At 46.1% G+C, this 21352-nt stretch overlaps 2 protein-coding genes across 5 annotated transcripts; both read left to right on the forward strand.

Annotated features, from left to right (window-relative positions):
- Positions 1 to 2620: 2620 nt before the first annotated feature.
- On the forward strand, positions 2621 to 19626 carry LOC129344073 (C-factor-like). 4 transcript variants are annotated; one of them, XR_008598360.1, is made up of 8 exons: positions 2621 to 3077; positions 3977 to 4028; positions 5441 to 5628; positions 7362 to 7520; positions 8374 to 8484; positions 18287 to 18421; positions 18896 to 19042; positions 19123 to 19625. XR_008598360.1 is itself a non-coding variant. In XM_055000564.1 (7 exons), the coding sequence occupies exons 1-7, from the start codon at positions 2931 to 2933 to the stop codon at positions 18989 to 18991; spliced, it is 888 nt and encodes a 295-aa protein (XP_054856539.1). In that variant the 5' UTR covers positions 2621 to 2930; the 3' UTR covers positions 18992 to 19626. The 4 variants fall into 4 exon arrangements, 2 of the variants coding, with proteins under 2 accessions (XP_054856539.1, XP_054856540.1); XR_008598361.1 differs by lacking the exon at positions 8374 to 8484 and having other exon boundaries at positions 19123 to 19626; XM_055000564.1 differs by having other exon boundaries at positions 18896 to 19626.
- Positions 10138 to 13601, forward strand: LOC129344072 (uncharacterized). Its single transcript, XM_055000563.1, has 2 exons — positions 10138 to 10773; positions 12009 to 13601. The coding sequence occupies exons 1-2, from the start codon at positions 10138 to 10140 to the stop codon at positions 12717 to 12719; spliced, it is 1347 nt and encodes a 448-aa protein (XP_054856538.1). The 3' UTR covers positions 12720 to 13601.
- Positions 19627 to 21352: the final 1726 nt, after the last annotated feature.

Below are 21352 nucleotides of genomic sequence, written 5' to 3' on the forward strand. Positions count from 1 at the left end.
AAATGGAATTTCCGTACCAGCTGTTGGGAAATACCTTTTTTCCTATTTCTAAATCAGAGAGATGGAGCACTGGTTTGTCTTGGTATAAGGATTAGCTTGCCAGCTCCAGTTTGGAAAATTCCTGGAGATTTGAGGGGCGAGGCCTAGGGAGGGCAAATTTTGGGGAGGCACATGGCTCAGCAGGGATGTGATGCCAGTCTAGGAATAATGTTACTCCTGGACTCTGTGGTATACCATAGTCCACTTTCTGAAGCTGTCATTTCCTCCAAGGGGAAATATGTCTGTCTGGAGATCAGTTGTAATTCCTGGAGAACTCCCCCTCCCTTTGAGGTTGACCACCTTAATGGGGAGCTTCATTTGTTCAAGTGCTTAATTTTTGCTGGATCTTGCGCATTCTCATTATTATTATAAAATAGATAATATCATAAACAGATTCAACCAAATTCTTATTCCAAGGCTGATATTAACTGAATAGTCACAACATGAATTTATCTGGAGGATAGTCTCCCTAAAGGAAGTGATGTCACACATCTCTGCACATCCCCATCCTGCCTTCCAAAGCTCGTGACTCTCACCCTGCCTCATGGAAGCTGTTGTTTATTCCTCTTAGAGGATCAGTTCAACTGCCACCACCCCCACGCACACACTGAGGATACACACACAGTAATTAGAATATGTTAATTTGCTTTTTTTTGGTATTTCCAAAAATATTTAAAATACCCATTCTTAAAAAAAAAAAACAGGAAATTTCTTTCCCAGATCAGACCAAAATCTATCTAGGCACACATCCAACCCTGTGGTTAGGCTGGTGGGTTATGACAACTACCTCCTGATGTTTGTGTTCTTGGTCAGAATCACATAAGTGTAGGCAAAGGATAAGGCTTTCTCCTCTGGAAAACACAAAGCTCCAGCTCTAATCAGAAATGGCCCCAATGCTCTCCGCTCTCCTCCTCAGAAATAAGGGCTGTTAAAGACTAAAGCAGACATCACACTGGGGGTCTGATCCAGATCTCCAGACATGACACAGAACTGTCCAAATCAGCCAGGAGGTGGCTTGAGGAGACAACAGATTAACTGCATGCTTGTGTGAACATGCTCTCAAATTGCAACCGACTTATGGCGACCCCAGCAAGGGGCTTTCAAGACAAGTGAAAAGCAGAGGTGATTTGCCAGTGCTTTCCTCTGCCCATCCAAGTACCGACTCGACTTAGTTTCCGAGTTTGGGCTATACCATGCTGCCTTCCCTCCCTTCCAATGCATGGTGGCCTGGAAGTAAGGTATGTATACACACAACGGAAGAGAAACGATTTTATTTATTTATTACACGTATATTGCATCATCTATCACAGAATTCAAGAGGGTGTACCTAAGGGTTGTCAAGCAATCTCCCCTCCAGGCACCGGCCGGCTTAACTTCAGCCAAGGTTGCCTTTGGACAGGATTCTATATTTCTGCAATAGAGGCTGGGGCCTGGCCTTGACCCCCCTCAGCTTTTTCTCAAAGTGGCCCATCACTGTCTGACAGATGATGATTACATTAACAAGTGTGTGTGCATGCTGTCAAGTCATAACCAACTTATGGCGACCCCAGCAAGGGGCTGTCAAAGCAAGTGAGAAGCAGAGGTGGTTTGCCAGTGCCTTCCTCTGCAGAGTCTTCCTTGGTGGTGTCCCATCCAAGTACCAACTCTGCTTAGCTTTTGAGATCTGATGAGATCAGGCTCTACCATGCTGCCTTCCCGCCACACTTTGCTTTAAAAAAATGCTTTATTTTGTTTATCTGGTGTTTTAAATTACTGCTAAAAACCCATCTAATTGCAGAGGTTTACATGACTCCCAAATGTATGTATGTATGTATGAATGAATGAACGAATGAATGTAATGTGTGGAGTAGACTTCAGGATCCATCTCACAGGGCATTTTCAAACAGAATCCTTTCAGAAAATTATGGACTGTTTATTGGCCTCTCCAGTCCACGCCTCACCAACAGACCCATTCAATGCTTAAATTTGATTAAGAGTGGCAGGACTCTAATCTGGAGAGGCAGGTTTGATTCCCCTCTCCTCTGCTTGCAGCCAGCTGGGAGACCTTGGGTCAGTCACAGCTTCTCAGAGCTCTCTCAGCCCCACCCATCTCACAGGGTGATTGTTGTGGGGATAACAACAACACACTGTAAACCATTCTGAGTGAGCGTTAAGTTGTCCCGAAGGGCAGTATATAAATCAAATATTTCTGTTGTTATACACTGTTCCTCCTAATTGTATTTGAAAGTCTTAACCACAGAGGATATCCGTTTCCACTTTCTCTTCTTCTGGGTAAAATGACAATAACTTGACGGGTAAACTTGTTTACCCGTCAAGTTATTGTCTACAAAGATACTATCAAGCTTCTGTCATCTCTCATATGCCCTCTTGAGCTTTGCTTGTTAATATGATTGCATTTGTGGTGTATGTAGTACTTTGGGAACTTGTCCACATGACAGCATGTACCTTCTCATTCTCTGTATATGCAAAATAGAGGAGAGTGAGGAAAGCTGCACCAAACATTAACCTATCCAAACTCTGGAATATTGCAGAAGGGCAAAAGAGCAGACTGAAACCTCTGCCCCATCCAAATGGCACTCAGCCCACCTGTGCAAACCGAGCACACAACCTCGTCTCTTTCTACCATCTAAACGACGTTTTCCTCCTCTCTGCCAAATCTTTTTCTGCATTAGGCAAAACTCTTTTCTTTTCTAAGCCTTTGCGAGACAACACCTATAGGAAACCAACAAGAAATTCCAAACTCTCTTATCTTTTTGTGTTGTCCTGGTGAGCCGCATAGAGGAACTTGAACTAATGCAGGAATCAATTTCCTCAAACTTGCTTCGAGGAGTTGTAGCCTAAAGTTAGTTAGGCTGTGACAAGTCTAGTTGGACGACAACAGACAAGAAGCCATGGATATGCTGAAGGCACGCAGTGTCCTGGTGACTGGATCCAACCGGGGGATTGGCCTGGAGCTTGTCAGGCAGCTGTCTGAGCAAAATGAACATCCAGAATGGATCTTTGCCACCTGCCGTGACCCAGAGGGATCCCGTGCCCAGGTGAGCTTTGAAGGGGAATCCTGTTGATGCCAAAGATATTGTGTCCAGGAGAACGGAGGTTTGAATATCTTTGGAGTTGCAGGGTAAATTGGGTTCTACAGGAAATGTTCATAAGATCTCATAACATCATTGCCTCTTAATGTGCTGTGGTTACTCTTTTCTTTCCAGAATTAGGAAAAAGACTGCTCATGCCCTTCTCTGATTCATCCAACAAGCATTTTGAAAGAGGCATGCTGATCTTAATGCACACAAGAAATTAGGAGAGTAACCTGAACAAAATATTCTGAAATACATTAACGTGAAAAGCAGGGTTTTCCAGGCAGCAGTTCACTAAGCAATCTATCCCAATGAACTCAGTGCAGCTTGCGCTAAGTAAATGTGTACAGGACTACATTCTTTGTTCTTTAAAAAGCAGGGGAGACCCAGATCAAACTGTTGCACAAACTGTTCTGGAAAACATAACCTGAACTATAAAGCTCCAGTTTTTACATGTGTTTCCTGCACAACAGGAGGTTTGGTGGAGGTTTTTAACATTTTGCTTGTCCAGATTTTCTTAATATTCTGGGTGAAGTCAGAAAGTCAAATGTAACCTTTGCCTGACTTTCCTTCCTAGCTCATAACAAAGAATCCAGAGGATATTGAGAGGTTAATTTAATTATAAGGCTAAGTGGAATGATCTATAGAGCAATAGAGTTGTACTGGGAGTAATTGTGAATATGAAATAATATTGTATGGAATAATATTTATGTATCTACTGCCTGGAGGTCCCTACACGGGTGATGTCGGTGACGGGTTGTTATATTCGGAATAAAACAATAAAGTATTTTTTTAAAAAATATATAACAAAGAATCCAGGACTTGCCTCGACATCACTAGCTTCTGCCTTTGGTCTCTTTCAGGACTTGAAGGATTTGGCCGCCAAGCATCAGGAAGTCAAGATCATCCCCCTGGGTGGGTGTTTCTCTCCCCCTGCCCCAGTTCTGCATTGATTGGGATAGAAGAACTTCCTATTAAATTCCCTGCACGATGCCACCTCTCTCTTCTCCTTCACATCCCACTTTTGGAACGATGCCTTCACGATAACTATTGCCCCTGTTTATCCTCACTGCCGTTCCTCCCCCCGCTCCCTGTATCCCTGATGTGTAGTCATGCGCAGCAAAAAAAAAAACACTACAGCCCACTGATTTCCAGAAAATGCTGCTAATGGGGAATTGGAGTCCCAGAGGGAGATACGCAGTGGGAAGTGGGAATCCATGTAAATTGCCAATTTAGTTTTGATCCAATCCGGTGTGAGAAATCCAAAGTCCTTGTCAAGATCTGGAGAGGGGAAGATGTGCCAGGGTCTCTACAATGGGGAACCAATCTTTTGTGGACACAGCTTCAGTATTAAAATGTATTTTACAGATGAGAGTGATTTTGAAATTATTTGTTTTATTTATACTCTGCCTTTCTTTCCAATGTAGACCCAAAGCAGTTTACATTGTTCTCCTCTCCTTCATTTTATCCTCACAACAACCCTGTGAGGAAGGTTAGACTGAGAGTCTCTCTACACAAGATATCTGACATGTGAAGAACACTTGTCGGGAAATGCAATGTTAGCCGGGAAGGGTAGTTTAAAAAGACAGAGTGTCACTCATCGTCACTCTCCAGCAGCTGGCGTTGGCTCAAGAGGCGAGCACTGCACCGTCTCTCCTGCAGTTCTAGTCTCTGGCGCTGCCTGCGGCGTTCCTTGGGCATGGGTGAACCTGGGGGGGTGGAGGCTCTTGGCTGCGCTGCACCTGTAGAAGTCCCTGGCTGAGCTTCCCCTGTGGTATTGGAGCTAGAGGGTGCTGGTGTCTCAGCTGCTGGCTGCAAGCTCTGATCAGCCAGCAGCTGTTGCTCCTGATTGCTGGCTTCTGCTGAATCAGGGCTAGGGCTGGCTACACAGGGCTCCTCTTCTCCTGAGGAGTCCTGACTGGCTACACGAGGCTCCTCTCCTCCAGAGGAGACCTCACTCTCAGACTGGGCCATGACACCCATGGAGGTTGATTGGGTCGCGGTGTCGCCCTAACGATGAATTACCCTTCCTTTTTTTTCTTTAAGTGCAGGGGGGGGAACCACGGAGACAAGGGGTGGGGCTTGAATGGGTGATGCTTTAGGGGCTGGACGATGTAATGAGCTCATAGCGCGATGAAATCGCGGTGGTCTGCTGTGACGCCGTAGCGATACTATTACAATTTTTTTAAAAAACGTGTGAACAGAGGAATGTGTAGCGTTGCGGCAGCGAAAAACTGGCGCGAAAACAAGGTGGTGTGGAATCGGCCAAGGTTGGCTTGTGGCTAAGTGGGCTAATAACCATTAAAACTTCCCTTTTTCTGCTGCAGAAGTTACTGATCCATCCAGCATCCAGGCTGCTGCAGCCAGAGTCACGGAGCACCTGCAAGGAGCCGGGCTGAATCTCCTGATCAACAATGCCGGGATTGTAAGGTCCAGCACTCTGGAATCCGAGATGCCAGAGAAAATGTCCGAGGTGTACAAAAACAACGTGATTGGGCCCATGATGGTGAGCCAGGTGAGGACATCCTATGGCCCCTCCAAAGAAAATAATTTGTCATCTCTCACAGTCATCTTTCCATTTGGTAGCCCGATGCCTGTGCTTCCTAATGACGGGAATCACCGTTTCACATTTTATTTATTTATTAAAACACTTATACCTTCACCTTTCCACATAGTTCAAGGCGGCTTACAAAATTATTTGAAATTTTCCAAATCAAAACCAAGATAAAATCTCTCCCTTCCTGCCCCCTGTAAAGATGCCTGCCCCAAAGGTTGGGTTGCTATCAAAGGGGAGAAGCTGTGGCTCAGTGGGAGGACATCTACCGTTGAAAAGATCAGGTGGAAGGTCAGATGAAAGACACTTCCCAAGGCCTTGAAGAGCTGCTGCTCGGCCGTGATAGTCTTAGGCACACGGCATCAAGGGCAGTTGCCCTGGGCCCCAAGCTGAGGAGTAGGGTTACCGGCATCCAGGTAGTGGCTGAAGATCTCCTGGAATTACAACTGGTCTCCAGGCCACAGAGATCAGTTCACCTGGAGAAAATGGCTGCTTTGGGGGGGGTGGACTGTATGGAATTATGCCATGCCAAGATCCTTTCCCTCTCCAAACCCCACTTTCTCCAGGTTTCTCCAGGTTTCACCCCCCAAATCTCCAGGAATTTCCCAACTTGGAGCTGGCAATCCTACTAAGGAGGCCCCAACCACTCACTGAAGAGTTGCCAGCACCAGGTTGGGAAATTCCGGGAGATTTTGAAGGTGGAACCTGGAGAGGGTGGGGTTTGGGGAGGGAAGGGAAGGGACTTCAGCAAGGTATAATGCCATACTATCCGCCTTTCAAAGCAGCCATTTTCTCCAGGAGAAAATGGCCTGGGTTATGTATTGCCTGAGTAGGAATGAAGGCTCCTGAAGCCTACAAGACTATTGGTCTTTTGTGCTAGTAACGGCCAATCATAACTGTTGCCTTATAGGCCAGTCACTGCGCTGCACACAGTTACTTTGTGTATAGTTCATGCAAATGAAGGATTCTAGAGGCATACCTTGTATTGGTTGTTGTTAAAAGTGGGCATGGTTTCTGTAAGTATAAATTAATTACTGTTGAGCCTGTCTTCTGTCTGTTTGCTTCCAGCTTCCAATAAAGATGTTTACTATAATAAAGAGCTGTTAATCACAATATATAATAGCCTGGGGATCAGTTGTAATTCCAGAAGATTGCCAGCCACCACCTTAGCTCACAGCCCTGCCTTCCCTGGGGTTCTGGCAGAAAACAACTTAGCAGTCACCATGTACACCCACCCACTTTGCACTGTATGTGGGCCAGTGCTTGCTTGAGCTTGGAGTGGCCCCAGTGGGAGGGGGGCCTGGCAGGCAGGGCGAGATTGATTCTGAAGACTCTTGCTGAGAGCCCCAGGATCATAAGACCCTCTTCTGGCTGCCCATCAGGGTCTTCTTGACCTTGATAAAACCGTCTGGTTCCATAGAAGGCTTTTTCTGTTCACTGAGAAGGTCCACATTTGTTTGGAATTAAGTTCCCAGCAAAGAACTGGCAATGGACATTTTGTTGGGTGGACCCAGGGGGGAGTAAAGCACGTAACTGAGATGATGGCAATAATAATGAAATGGAATGGAGGTATTTAGGAGCAAAATGAGATTGATTTTTAAAAAATTCTGTGCATATCCATGCCAGTGAGCAGTGGCCCGGTCTGTCCTACGGATTGTGTTTCTGCGCTTGACGGATGTTGTCTCCTTCTCCAGGCATTCTTGCCCTTGCTGAGGAGGGCATCTCAGGAAAGCCCCCAGAAAGGGATGAGCTGCAGCAAAGCCGCTATTGTCAACATGTCCAGTGGCGCTGGCTCCATCACTGATCTCCTTGGATGGGATTTTGGACAAGTCATTAATTACCGCTGCAGCAAGGTAGGGCCATGCCTGCAGTGCAAAGGATGACGACCAGGGCTTTTTTCCTGGGAAAACAGGTGGTGGAACTCAGGACTGCACAATGATGTCACTTTGGGTCAGCTGGGACAAGGGGGGAGTTTTTTAAAGTTTAAATCGCCCTCGGCGAAAATGGTCACATGGCCACCAGCCATGTGACCATTTTTAAGAGGTGCCGGAACTCCGTTCCACCGCGTTCCTGCTGAAAAAAAGCCCTGTTAACTAGCAATGCTGGCATTGGCTTCTTAGTATTGGAAAGTTAGAGCTCAAGTCTAATAATTCCTCTTCACCTGTGTTGTACATTGGTTTGAGTGCTTGGGATGAGAGTTAGGTTCAAATCCCTACTCGGTCTCAAAGCTCACCGAGAATCCTAAGCCAGTCACTGTTTCTCAACCTACCTTACGGGGTTGTTGTGAGGATACAAAGATAAGAGGGGAGACTAAGTATGCCACCCTGTGCAACTTGGCGGAAAGGAAGGTTGAAATATGATAAAACTACAAAGATGTCCTTTTGACATGCTCATTTATCATGGACCTGGAAGCAGCATTTATTTGCCAGTTTGGTGTAGTGGTTAAGAGCACGGGACTCTAATCTGGAGAGCCGGGTTTGATTCCCCACTCCTCCACTTGAAGGCAGCTGGGGGACCTTGGGTCAGTCACAGCTCTCTCAGAGCTCTCTCAGCCCCACCCACCTCACAGGGTGATTGTCGTTGGGATAATAATAACACACTTTGTAAACCACTCTGAGTGGGCATTAAGTTGTCCTGAAGGGCGGTATATAAATCGAATGTTGTTGTTGTTGTTATTTCTCTCCCTCTGGCATGTTTTCTTCAAAGACAGCTCTAAATATGCTCACTCGGTGCCAGTCCCTGGGATATGCCGGAGATGAGATCTTGTGCATTGCATTGAACCCTGGATGGGTGAAGACAGACATGGGAAGCATGATGGTAGGTGATTCCTCATGAACTCTCATCCCCACACTAAAAACCAGTGTGGTGAGCTACCAGCAAGCCAGCTGGTACCACAGGAGTTTCCAAGCCACCAGCCAGAGACCTCACCCAAGAGGTGCACCCCAAGCCACCTGGCAACCCTGGGCAGGAGCGCTATGGGGCTGCCTGCTTTGACTGCCTTGGCACCTCTGCCTTCTGGTTTCCCAAGCCTAGGGCCCTCTAGTGGACTGATCATCACCTCCGGGTAAACCTCCAGAGACCCGGAGTTCTGTAAAATATGGAGCTTTTTATGGGAAGATTCGCCAGGGTACGAGACTGTTGTTATCTTGGTGAATCTTTCTGATTTAACATTCTTTTGTGCGTGGTGCCAGTCCTTTGAGTGACATACCTGTTTTCTCTTCTCAATGGTGAAGGCCCCAATGACAGTGGAAGCCAATGTGCAAGCGATTCTGAACACCTTCGGCCATCTCTCCGAGAAAGAAAACGGGGTTTTTTTGAACTGGAAGGGGATGATTCTTCCTTGGTGAGGGCCAAACTGCTTGCTTTGCTGGAAGAATTCTTCATCAGAGCATTACTGATCATGCCTTCATCCTCAATAAGCTTTCCATGATCTGCTGAAAAATTTGCAATGCTCGTTCTCTTTTGTGGGCTAAGATCCAGTGAAAACTAGTCATCCTTTATTTCCTGTGTATGGAGAGCCAGTTTGGTGTAGTGGTTAAGAGTAGCGGAACACTAATCTGGAGTACCAGGTTTGATTCCCCACTTCTCCACTTGTAGCCAGCTGGGTGACCTTGGGTCAGTCACAGCTCTTCCAGAGCTCTCTCAGCCCCACCTACCTCACAGGGTGATTGTTGTGGTGGGGATAATAATGACATACTTTGTAAACCGCTCTGAGTGGGTAGCTATTGTCCTGAACGGCAGTATATAAATTGAATGTTATTATTATTATTATATTTCTTTTCTTTTTTAAATTCATCTTGATTTTTCAAAGAGAAATTGTCTACTAAATCTTGTCACAGCAATTAAAATTTCATACAGGATACTGCTGGCTGGTGCTATTTATAAAAACGAAACACTGATCCTGTGGCATACAAACTAAACACAAGAGGTACAAAGAAAGGGAGATAAAAGCTAGATGAGGGAGATCAGTTTTGCAATCCTTAATGTTTCTACAGATGGCATTTGCATAAGGTAGCTCCATAAATTCTGTTCCAAAGACATAAGGGCAACTCTCCAAAATGAAAAAGGACTTTTTAAATGGGGATCTCCAATACTCATCGGTTCAGGGCTGAATCCACATTCACCCATTACCCGCTTATAAATCGCTTTTCTTTCGGTTTCCTCCAACCCGCAACTTTTCCTTCTCCGTTCACATTCAGGCTCCCCATCCGGCTTTCTCGCGCGAGCCTCCGGTCACACGTCCGCTCGCCAACCGCTTTTGTGGGCGGTACCTTTTTTTCCCTCCCTTTTTTTTTATTTTTTTTGAAAACACTTTTCCGTTATTTCGTTTTATCGATATGAGGAAACATCAACAAAGCGACAAATCACGTGAACATCTCGATAGCCACTGGTTAACTTTTTTGGGCGGGCGATTCGAATGGTCTATAAAAGGGAAGGTTCTCGGCAAAATCTATTTGTGGGTGTGAGCGGATGGTTGGTGTGCTTGGTGTCGTTGTGGTTACTGTTGCCGATTCGGTTGTGGGTATGGATCCTATAGTCGCCCTCATCGGACAGCTGATGTTTACGTTGCTGGCTTGCCAGACGCAGCTGCTTCTTGCTTACCGGCGCTATTCAGCCCAACGCCGCAGAGCTGCAGCCAGGATTCTGTTCCAGGATTCAGTCTCCACCGTCGCCTGGACGCGCTCCAGAATACGGCGCCGGCAGCGCTTCCAACATTGGTTCCTGCTTGCGCAGATGGAGGAGCCACGGCAGCACTGGGTATACCCGAGAAGCACCGACTGGTGGGAGAATATCGTGTTGGTGCACTGGGATGACCGTCGGTGGATGCGCCGCTTCCGGATGTCCAAGAGGACCTTCATCGACTTGGTGGAAGCCCTGCGTCCAAGGCTGCAGCGTCAAAACACCTCCCTTCGCTCTGCAATATCGGTGGAGAGACGAGTCGCGGTTGCAATTTGGTGGCTGGCCAGCGGAACAAGCTACCAGGTGGCGAGCGATCTGTTCGGGATTGGGAAGTCAACGGTAGCCTCCGCGGTGGTCGAGTTCTGCCTCGCGGTCGAGGTGGAACTTCTATCGAAGACTGTCTCCTTCGGAAGAGCGATTGGACAGGTAATTTTTATTTTGAAATATCAAAATTTCGCTATTACAATTTATCGTTTAAAAAAAAATTGTGACATTAACGGAACGACCAGTACACAACACTCTGGTGTGTACATCATCCCCCTCTCCCAGTCATTTTAAAGGTAATTTTGAAACCCTCTCAAAATCTACAACCCTATGTGTTTGTTTGAGTGTGAGTGAACATTGCCCACAGACACCTTAAGCATGCAATGGCATTCAACCCTCATAGTGTGTTCTTCCACCACACAAATCCCTTTTTTTTTAAGAAAAAGAGGGGCAACAACTGACACACACACACACCCCTCGCCGTGTGATCTGAAGCAGTTAACAAAATGAATTGTCGTGGAGAGGGATTGCCTTTTTTGCCTCTGTGATATAAACATTTGGTTTACATAGGTGGGGTGGTGTGCAGGAATGCAGTTTGGTCTTTCCCCCTACTGTGTGACCCAAATCGTTACACAGTTGTCGAACACCTTCTCCTAACCCTCCTTTGTCAAACCTCCAAATTTAGGAATACTTTGAAATATGGGGATACAAGTTTACCCCCCCTCCCATCCAATTCTCCACGAATCCTCCTAAAATCTCCATGGTTTTCTATGGGGAGAAACGTCTCCCTTCATGGTGGCTCTGGGTGGCATTGTGAAAGCAAAGTAAACACAACGTGCAAGGCACCTTATCCGACCTGTTATCCCACTCTCCAACAATTTCTAGTTAATTTGTTACCTGGGGGGATGTTTTGGTTTACCCCGAAAAACAGTGCCTCATACACCGCCAAACACCTGTCTCCAGGGTTAGAAAAAATAGAGGCCTCTGTGGCCCGGGGTGGAATTTTGAGTCCAGAATGGACCCAATTGTCATGGGCCCGTCTCACACCCGTTCTCGTTCCCTCTAGCAAGGCACAAGACGATCCCAATTTGGTGGGCCAGTTAGTGGCCTCAAAAAGATGCTGATTTTTAAACCACCAACGGTCACCTTTATTGCCAAAGGGTGAGAAGAGAGAGACTTGTGTGGATATGTGGATCATTCAATTTAAATTACACCAAACATAAGAGAACCTCCACCCAACATTTCAGAATGCAAAAAAATCCTAAATTCAATTTACAAAAATAACCCTTTCAGGGTGTTTAAGAACTAGACATCGCTGAGTGATGATGATTCTTTAAAGCACAGTTTGCCTGATAGCACTATGACTTTTTTTTTCCTTTCTTTTTTCTTTCTCCCAGATAATGGACGGTTTCCGTAGAATGGGTTTCCCGCACTGTGTGGGAGCTATTGATGGAACGCATATCCCAATCTGCGCTCCTGGAGGCCGCCCAGATCAGTACGGCAACCGCAAGAACTATTCCTCGATTCTGCTCCAAGGCACAGTTGATCACCGGGGAAGATTTGTGGACGCCGAGGTGGGGTGGAGTGGGAAGAACCACGATGCCTTCGTGTTCGCCCACTCCGCCTTCTGTGTTGCCATGGATAGTGGCTCACTAATTCCGGGAAACCCTTTCATGGTGGTGGACGGTGTAAGAATACCCCCGGTGGTCATTGCCGATGGAGCCTACCCCATGCGTAGGTGGCTTATGAAGCCCTACGGGAGAACGGCAACCACACAAGCTCAGAAAATGTTTGACACCCGCCTATCGCGAGCCAGGAACGTGGTGGAATGTTGTTTCGGAAGACTGAAGGCCAGGTGGAGGTGTCTGTCACACCGCCTCCAAGTTAGGGAGCACAACGTCATCGCTGTGGTGACAGCATGTGTTGTTTTGCACAACCTCTGTGAAAGCCGGGGACATCCCATCACTGGCCGCGGAGCAGCCCCAGAGACAATACTTGTTTCTCATGGAGAGGGACAAGAGTTGACCACCCATCACAGGCATCTTGCCGAAGGAAAGGTGGTTAGGGATGCCCTGGCCAAGTATATGGGCCTAGATTCGACAAGTTGATGTTGCCTCCCTCAGTGCGGCAAGTGATGGACATCGGCTAACCTGCTTCAAAAAGCTGCTAAACCAAGGGGAACATAAATGGTCTCAACCAGCAACTCTAATCTGTGTAAATAAAAAAAAAATTTGGTTAACTGAACTCAAAAGACTATTGATTATTGGGGTGCTGTCAGACAAGCGGTGGATGTGAATTCAAGTCCTGGCACATGCAGACAATACATTCCCACACAGCTGAGTGGTCCCCCGCATACATCGTTCACAGTTGGTCATGGTATTTTTGGCCAAGTCTGGAATAGGGCCCCCCCCCCAAATTTCCAATTTGGACTGCAAGTGCTCCTCCCAAAAATATAACTTAGCCGCATGTTGCAATCAAGGGGGGGGGAAGCGCCACTCAATTGGTGACTGCTGTGTTTCACTTTTTGCAGGAAGGCTGTTTAGAATGGTCACTACATGAGTGATGCCACTTACACAAAGAAACACAAATGTGATTCTTACTGTAATTTCATTGTATTGTCTGATGTTAAATATTCCTAAACTTTGGGGATTGCGTTGAAAAAAAAAAGGGAGTCAACATTGGAAACGATTGGCCATCATCTTATACCTTGATGATTCCATTTGATCCCAGAAAGTTAAGAATTTTAAAACAGACATACATGACTGGGGCGACAACTCCTTAACACACATTTATTTCAAATACAATAGATAAAGACCATTAAGGGGTCACCAGTGCAATGGAATCTGTCAAATGAACTTTGCTGCCAAAAACCATGATATGTGGCAAATAAGGAGGGCAACGCAGAACATAGCTCCTCAAAGCGTCAGCCTCTCCCTGGCTTTGCCAACACAGGAACGCCTCGCTGCTGCCTTCTTCGGGGTGGCCTGTGAGGCAGGTAGGGCGGTTTGCCCATAATCGTGTGTTGGGGGGATGATTTGACGCTGTTGGGCGAGCATCTGTCCCAATGACTTCAAAGTGTTCACAGCATCAGACATCACCGAAATGTTCTGTTTCCAGGCCTCGGCAAACTTCTCACTCTCCATTTTAGTGTGATCCAAGAATTCCCTCTGAATCTTGTTCTCATCAGCCTTCCAACTGCACAGCATCTCTCTGTCCGTTCGCCATTGGGAAACCTGGACATTGTGCTCCTCTCGAGAACGGCGCATCATATCATCGGCTACTCCATAGAGTGCTGCGTTTCTGCGTCTCCTGTTTCTTAGTTGGAATAGTCTTGTTCCCGGTGAAACTTCTGCTAGGCATCTGTTATCTGCCCCGTCTGCTGTGGATGTAAGTCAGAGCAACAGATCAATAAATTGTTAACATCTCAGACATTATTCAGAAATCTAAGCCTGCAGAAAAGGATGCAACATGTTTTTTGGTTGGCCAGCAGCAGGCTTCATAGTTTGGGCACTTCCCCATGACTTCCAAAACCCACATAACAGATTTCGGCCTAGTTCATCCCGTTGCCCCCGCCGAGGCCAATGTGTTCCACATCTTTTGATAACCATGCATGCACAAGCATCAAGGTTTTTCCATAACTGGAAGGCTTTTACAATGCCACTTGCCATATGGGTTGTACAGAAATAACATGGAGGACATACTGGCAGCAGTCAAAGCTATTATGTTTAAAACTGCGTTAGTGAGAGAGACCAATTTATCTGCTTTAGATAGCGAGGAGACGTGCTGTGTCCTGATCTGCCTTTTACACCAATGCTGACCAACGTTGCTCTTGCAATGTGCCACAGTGAGCACATTCTGACCATTTTCAATGTTATGCCAAATCAAGAATTTCCTTGAAATCCTGACAACATCAGAACATATATGGTGGGAGCAACCATTAAAGAGGATAGGTGATCCAAGACGGTGTCTGGGTGTCCCTCAGAATTAATTTTTGGAACTGTGATTCATGTCAGTGCAGATCACATCAACAGTGTTGGCATTATCAATTGAGGGGTGCAAGGTGCAGTTCAATGCGCGCTGCAGATCTGAGAAACCAGCCAACAAATGCGAGAAAAAATACATTGACAAAAATCTTACATGATAAATGGGAAATTTCAGCTACCAGTGGGAGAACACTACACTCTTCTGGGAAAATCCAATGCAGACTGTAAGGTAGCCGTGGTTTGTCCCAATTTTTTTTTTTTCTAACCTATGCACCCTGCGTGGCCGATGAATTACAACACACATGAAAATTTCATCCGTTCCATTTGGTTCAGAATGGGGACTATGCATGCTGTTCACAGTGAAACAGGTGACAGATTTTATTGCACCAGGTGGGGTCTGGGTGAGCTCGGTGACACCTGGCGTGGGCTTCTGGGAACAAAATTTTTTTTTTTTAATTCATCTTGCGGGTAGGTCTGTGTCTATAGGAGGGTCACACGCCAAGGGGATATTATGGTCTTGCTGTTGGGCTTACAGAAACTAACAGGGCAACTGCCTTGGAGGCCAACAGTCGCACACAAAGAATGGAGATTTTGGACATGTGACATAAAAGGAACGATTGTGAGGCACCCTCCGGCCTCCCAAGATGACTCAGCTCTCTCCTCCACTTCTCTCCCCCCCTCTATATTTGACCATGCTCTGTTTCATATGTCAGACAAAGATAACGTGATTCAGGAGAGCTTATGCCACTCTGCAATTGTCTCTTCTCAAAGGTGCAACTGGACTCTTTTAGATTCTGCAGATCAACTAAGCTTACCCGTGTTATAGCGTGAACGATGCCCCAGGGGAAGGTCTGAATCACTGTCGTCGTCCTCTACTGCGTTTGCACCTGTAGTGTCGTTTTCTGAAAATTGATAGGTTTTAAATGTGATTTGTTTGAAAAACACGGGGATTTGATATAGATAAATACAATTCAAACATTCACTTCGCAGGCACTGTCTTCTGCGTTGTCCTCTTTTCTTATTTGTATCTGTGCCACTAGCAATATATAAGAGATGATAGGAGCTGTAATGGGACGTCTGACCTTTTTTTTTGCACCACTATAACGACAAAGAGGTGGCCCTGAAAACCTGAAACAGATTTTGAATGTGCCCTCTGTCATCTACCCCTTATTCAGCCTTTTAGTGGACCGGAATGTCTCACACAGAAAATTGCACCAGTCCGTGCACCCGTCCACGGTCTCATATTCCTGTGTTCATCTGTCCCTGAAGCTGGGCACTGGGTTTATATGCTTCGAGTGTAGAGATTGGAGTTCAAGTCAGGCATCCATTAATGAAAAGGAGACTGATCAAAAATATATTTGAATCCAAAGCCAACTCCATCCATGCATTTTGGTAAATATAGAACGGATAAACCGTGGTGTTGCTTGCATGGATGGCCTGGGCAGGAGTGGACAGTTGACGATTGGAAACCATAAGTCTAAGACAACCTCCACGGTGTGGCCAATGATGTCACATCATCCCCATAAATGAAAGACCTCCAAACCATCCCATCACTGACAGACTTTCCCATATCTTGCAAACCTGAGGTCGTGCCCTTTTTTTCCCCTAAAACAAGCACTCTCATCTTGGCGTTCCCACTTTCGAGATGTCTTCAGCCTTTCCAGGGACTGTTTTTGGGTGGGCCACCATTGGAGCAACCTGTCAAAACAATGCTCACCCTTGTCAGCAAGTCCATCTATGGTGCGGTCAAGATCCTCTTCACTGGCATCGGTGGATGATGACGTGTTCTGCGCTATAAACGTGAAATCAATAAAGGTGTTACGATTTCATAGACAGGGAAATGTGAAAAGGAAGAAAAATCATAGCTCTGAACTAGAATAATCAACGCTCCATCACTCACGTGCTGCCATGGGATTTGGAGAAGAGCACCACAGCGGTGCAGCATCTATCGTCTGCATGTCGTGCGAGAAGAGTTCCTCCGATCCCTCCATCACTTCCCTGGGGGCGCTTATCTGCGGGGGTCCTTGGGCAAAAGAAATGCTTCGCGCTATCCGTTTAGGTTTTACACTTGCGTCCCCTCTTAGAATACTGTCCAGCTCACGAAAAAAAGGACATGTAATGGGGCCGTTTCCAGAGGTGGAATTGTGTGCTATGACGCGCTTGTACTCCAACCGCATACTTTTTGTTTTGTTCCTGCATTCCAATGCAGTGCGCCGATGACCACGTGAGGACATCATTTTGGAAATTTTTTCAAAGTTGTCTAAGTTCCTGTGGGAGCTTCTAAGGGCGTCCTGTATCTTGTCCTCCCCCCAGAAAGAAAGGAGGTCCAATACCTCTTTTTCCCTCCATGTCGCTGATCGTGGAGCCGCAGGAGCAGTGGCCGACATTTTCAAAAAACAATTGTTTATGATGGTGTCCGCAGATCAGAGTGTCGGTTGCTCTTCTCTCCCCACGTCTGCAAGAAAGCAAATGGAGGGCAGTCCACTGCACTGTGATCCGTCGACCAAGCACTGTTCTCCCGCCGGAAATCCAAGCCGTTAATTGCGCATGCGCTGCAGCCACCACCCGTTCCTTTGCCTAATTAATTTTAATGTGACAAAATAACGCTATGACGAATTTTCGATGAAGCATTGGCGCGCCAGGAAAATGTATCGTGAAAAGAACTGTAATGCGATGTGAAAATTGAACCAATTTGTTGATAAGAAATCAACCCCTGTTCTTGTTAAAAATGCTTTCTCGTGCTTCACTGGACCTCAAGTAGCAGAAATAAAAATTATTGGCCTGAAAGGGCCTTCCCATGAGTGTGGGAGAACATAGTGTTCATTCAACAGCATTTGGCGCCGAAATCAAATCCTTAACACCGATTGGTCATCCTGTTTAAGCGCGTCCAATCAGCAGCCTTTTTTTCCGCGCCTTTATGGAGCCGTTATGAAGGCATGCTTATTTATGCAACAGCACATTTTCGGTATTTCGTTTAGGAACAAGTATGGCAGCAGCGGCAAAAGGAGTCTTCTGGCGGGATGAAGAGGTGGAGACCCTGCTGGACCTCGTTGCACGCTCCGGAAAAGCGGCGCGTGTAATGAGGAGCACACATCTGCCCACGAAGCTTATATTTCACAAGCTGTCGAGGCAGATGTGTGCCCGTGGTCACAGCAGGACCCCCGAACAGTGCAGATCGAAGTTCAAGAGGGTGAAGGGGGACTTCTACGGGGCGCTGGAAGCCTGGCAGGGGATCCCTCGCCAGAGTGGAAAGCCCCCGTACTTTGCGTCCATGATGAACCTCTGGGATCTCGCCGGAAGGCCAAGCTGGCAATCCCGTCATCATGCTGGTAAGAACCTCTTAAAAGCATTTAATTTTAAATTAACAACGCAGTTAAGTGCACGTCAATGTGGAGAAACCAGGCAAAAAGTTAGATGGTGGGGGGAGAGCTGAGATTCCATTCCCCCCCCCCCGTAATCGTCGCACAACGCCGTTTTATTGCAATAGCGGATTTTTTTTCTCCTACAAAGAAACCTTTTTTTTTTATGCTCGGCGTGAGGGACCCCAAGTTTGGGAATGTGGCATGTGTCGAGCCGCTGTGTTCATCACGGTGCACAGTTGCTGGTGTTATCTTTGTTGCACCTTTTTGTCATGAATGTTCCGATTGCAATGGTTTGATGGAGTGTACCAACATTTCTTCTTCACTTTGCAGCCCTTCTCCGTGGTAGAGCTCCCACCGCTGCCGTGGGGGAGGCAAGAGCAGACGAGGAGCAGGAGGCGCTTGAGGTGGCTGGGGAGCAAGCTTCCTCTGAGGACCCTGCACAGGGATCAGAACAGGCACCCCCTGGTAAGCATGTATTTGCCTAATATATTCTTCCCCACCTAAAATCAGGCAGACCAGCAACTGATGCTTTCCCACACCGTGCACTTGACCATCAACCTTCATAGAATGTGTCCATGGATGAGTGGGACCACATTCGCTTCCACACTTCCATGGATGGAGGGGAAGTTGTATATGACAGCGGTGCCCCAAGCACGGAGCATCACCACCCACCGGCCTTTTCCACGATTTCAAAAGTGTGCTGTGAAAAAAAATAATTGTCAGCCTTTTTTTATCTCCTTTGTAACAGCAAGAAAAAAAAATTAATGCTTTCCGATGTTTTATTTGCTGGTGCTATAACAGAGTTCCCATTTTTCTGTAATCATTGAAATGAAATCAGAGAATCTGGAGGTTGATGCCACAGTGGATCAGCCATGATGTTATAACTGCTGTGGCCAAACCGTTTTACAAGACTTTGATTTCTTCCTTTCATTTCTGAAGCTAGTGCACAGGAAAGCCAACTGGAACGGTCGGAGGAGGGTCCCTCAACCAGCAGAAGGTCTGCTCCCCCTGGAAGAGCCCAACGCAGAGGGATAGGAGATCTGTTCACGGCCATGGAGAGGATGGAGGAGAGGCTAGGATCATCCAGTAAGTTTTTGCTCTGAATGGTGCTGTCACCCTTTTTTTGGGTGCCGTCTCTCAAAAACACTTTTCTTTCCCAAATTCAGTCTCAAATGTGCAAGAGAGGTTGAGCAGCGTGGAGGACCGACTAGCACGCCTAGGGCGGCGAGTAAATGTGATGGAGCGCCGTGAGAGAAGGAGACATCGTCCCTCTGCCTCTGGGGATGCACCCTGATTGTTCTCACCACTGTATATAGTTACCCAAGTTTTCTTCCCCTTCCCCCACAGTTTATTGTTGAGCTGTTCATTTAAAAAAAAAAATTTTTTTGTGGTTCTCTTTTGCTGAATTTTTTCCTTAAATTAAAAAAATATTTTCCATGATGTCACAGTGATATTTTCTCTGTACGTGGTCCATGTCTATGCATCCATAAGATAGGTGTAATGGCTGTCTGGACTGTCCACTAGATTTCCCAAATTACAATCAATGCCCACCCCTTGTTGGTACAATGTCCCACATCATCATAGGTTTTCTCTGCACCCCCTTTTTTCTAATTTCCCGCATCCCCGGCAAACACGTGAAGTGTTTGTATTTATCGTGACCTCGAACTTCATTAGCCTTACCTGCCAAAGTTTAGTCTCATGTGTCAAATTCTGATTGCCACAGTTGACTTGACACAATTGTAGGTTTTTCGGGACATGTTATATAAGTGGCAAATGGTGGATTACACTGTTCCACAAGCACCTCACAAGCATCCCCCCTGTCATCATGTCACCAGACTCAGTTTTCCAGACGAGGGAAGCACTGACAATTTAAGGATCATCACCCCAATGGCATCATTGGGCTCTAAATTGCTGATGTTGAGAAATAATGTGATATGACCTGTAGTTTAAATGGCCCAAGAAACTGGTTGTTCCGCCACAGCACATGGAGACATCAAGCTGAAATTTGTTGGCACAGCGTAATACAAAAACACCAATTCTGATTCGTCTGGAATGTGCCGCTCCTGGTGTTACCCGTTCTTCCCTCTCAAAAGCACAGTCCATTAATGTGGGAGATGAAATCAATGGGTGAAACTGGCATTGAATGCATGATTTTCTGAATGGAGTGCTGAATCAATCAGTCCCCAGTGTCTTAGATTGGGTGTGATGGAAATGAACTACACGTGACGCCAATTAACAGAATTTACAGGCGGGCCCCTATCTGTGCTGGATATCCAGATGTGTTTTTTCTTCTACTGGCGTGGAACAAAAGGAGCTGTTTAAAAGTGGAGGATGCCGAAGGACACTTTGAATATGATGTCCAGAATGATTCTGCTGATATCCTAGGTTTCCCATTCATCACTCCAATCGGGGGGCCAAACGTCGTAGTCTCCAGCCTGGTTGGCACACAGGTTTGAGACAGGTGCCAAACACGAAGAACCACAAAGAACCCACAGAACGCCACATCACAACTTTAAATTTAGCATTCTGTCTGTATTCACTGTATCTTCAGAATGCTTTCTCCATTGTGTCCCCAGGCATAACACCAAATTTTACAGCAAAACAGGAATGGAAATACAGATAAGATTTCAAGGGAATCTATTTTAAGTTCATGGATGTCAATGTGGAACTAAAAAATTGGGTCACCAGAAATAAGAAGCGTTTCTTTAAGAGCAACAGAAAGGTGTTCGATGTTCAAAATGTTTTCTGCATGTTTTTGGACAGCATTTCCCCTGTTAATCCAAGATTGACAAACTTTCTTTATCTACTAATATTTTTGCAAGGAACACAATTGATTCCTATTCTGTCTGTGCGGCACGTAAATCTTCCCTCGATTCTCTGATCCTTTTTTTTCTAATTTTTTTTTTTAATGAATCTTTGGAATAGCGATATTTTGTTATGTGGGAATAAAAAAAGTATTGCGCCCAGAAAAGGCACCCTAGCCAAGTGTCCCCGTGGTGCTCAACCTTCGGTCGTGACAAGCGCCAGCCACGAGACACACCCTGACCAAACGATTTAATAACATTCCAACAAAATAATTCCGGGTTGGACATTCAAAGCTTTTTATTTTGATCTATCGTCACTGCGTCACGATGTCTTAAGTTTTAAAAAAGCCAAAAAAATTAAAAGAGACATTTCTCAAGGAACAAGAAACACAACAGATTTTAAAAACTTGTTTGTGGTATCATTCAAGAGCACTGTATACATGGGCCGAGGCAGGAGGCGTTAGGACGGCGGTTAAATGTGATCTTTGTTGCGCTGGAACACACTACGAAATTTCGCTATGACAGATCTATTTAAAAAAAAAAATTAAAAGAGGAGGGGGGGGGAAGAGGATATTCGGGTGGTTGGGCCACT

The sequence above is a fragment of the Eublepharis macularius genome, chromosome 16 (assembly GCF_028583425.1).
Source record: "Eublepharis macularius isolate TG4126 chromosome 16, MPM_Emac_v1.0, whole genome shotgun sequence".
Taxonomy (NCBI): Eukaryota; Metazoa; Chordata; class Lepidosauria; order Squamata; family Eublepharidae; genus Eublepharis; species Eublepharis macularius.

What these genes read in the sequence shown, in the direction of transcription:
- LOC129344072 (XM_055000563.1), top strand. Translation starts at nt 10,138, where the DNA reads ATGGTTGGTGTGCTTGGTGTCGTTGTGGTTACTGTTGCCGATTCGGTT. An exon ending in TCGGAAGAGCGATTGGACAG is followed by an intron (nt 10,774 to 12,008) that starts GTAATTTTTATT and finishes TCTTTCTCCCAG; the next exon opens with ATAATGGACGGTTTCCGTAG.
- LOC129344073 (XM_055000564.1), top strand. Translation starts at nt 2,931, where the DNA reads ATGGATATGCTGAAGGCACGCAGTGTCCTGGTGACTGGATCCAACCGG. An exon ending in AGTCAAGATCATCCCCCTGG is followed by an intron (nt 4,029 to 5,440) that starts GTGGGTGTTTCT and finishes TTTCTGCTGCAG; the next exon opens with AAGTTACTGATCCATCCAGC. An exon ending in GGCCCATGATGGTGAGCCAG is followed by an intron (nt 5,629 to 7,361) that starts GTGAGGACATCC and finishes CTCCTTCTCCAG; the next exon opens with GCATTCTTGCCCTTGCTGAG.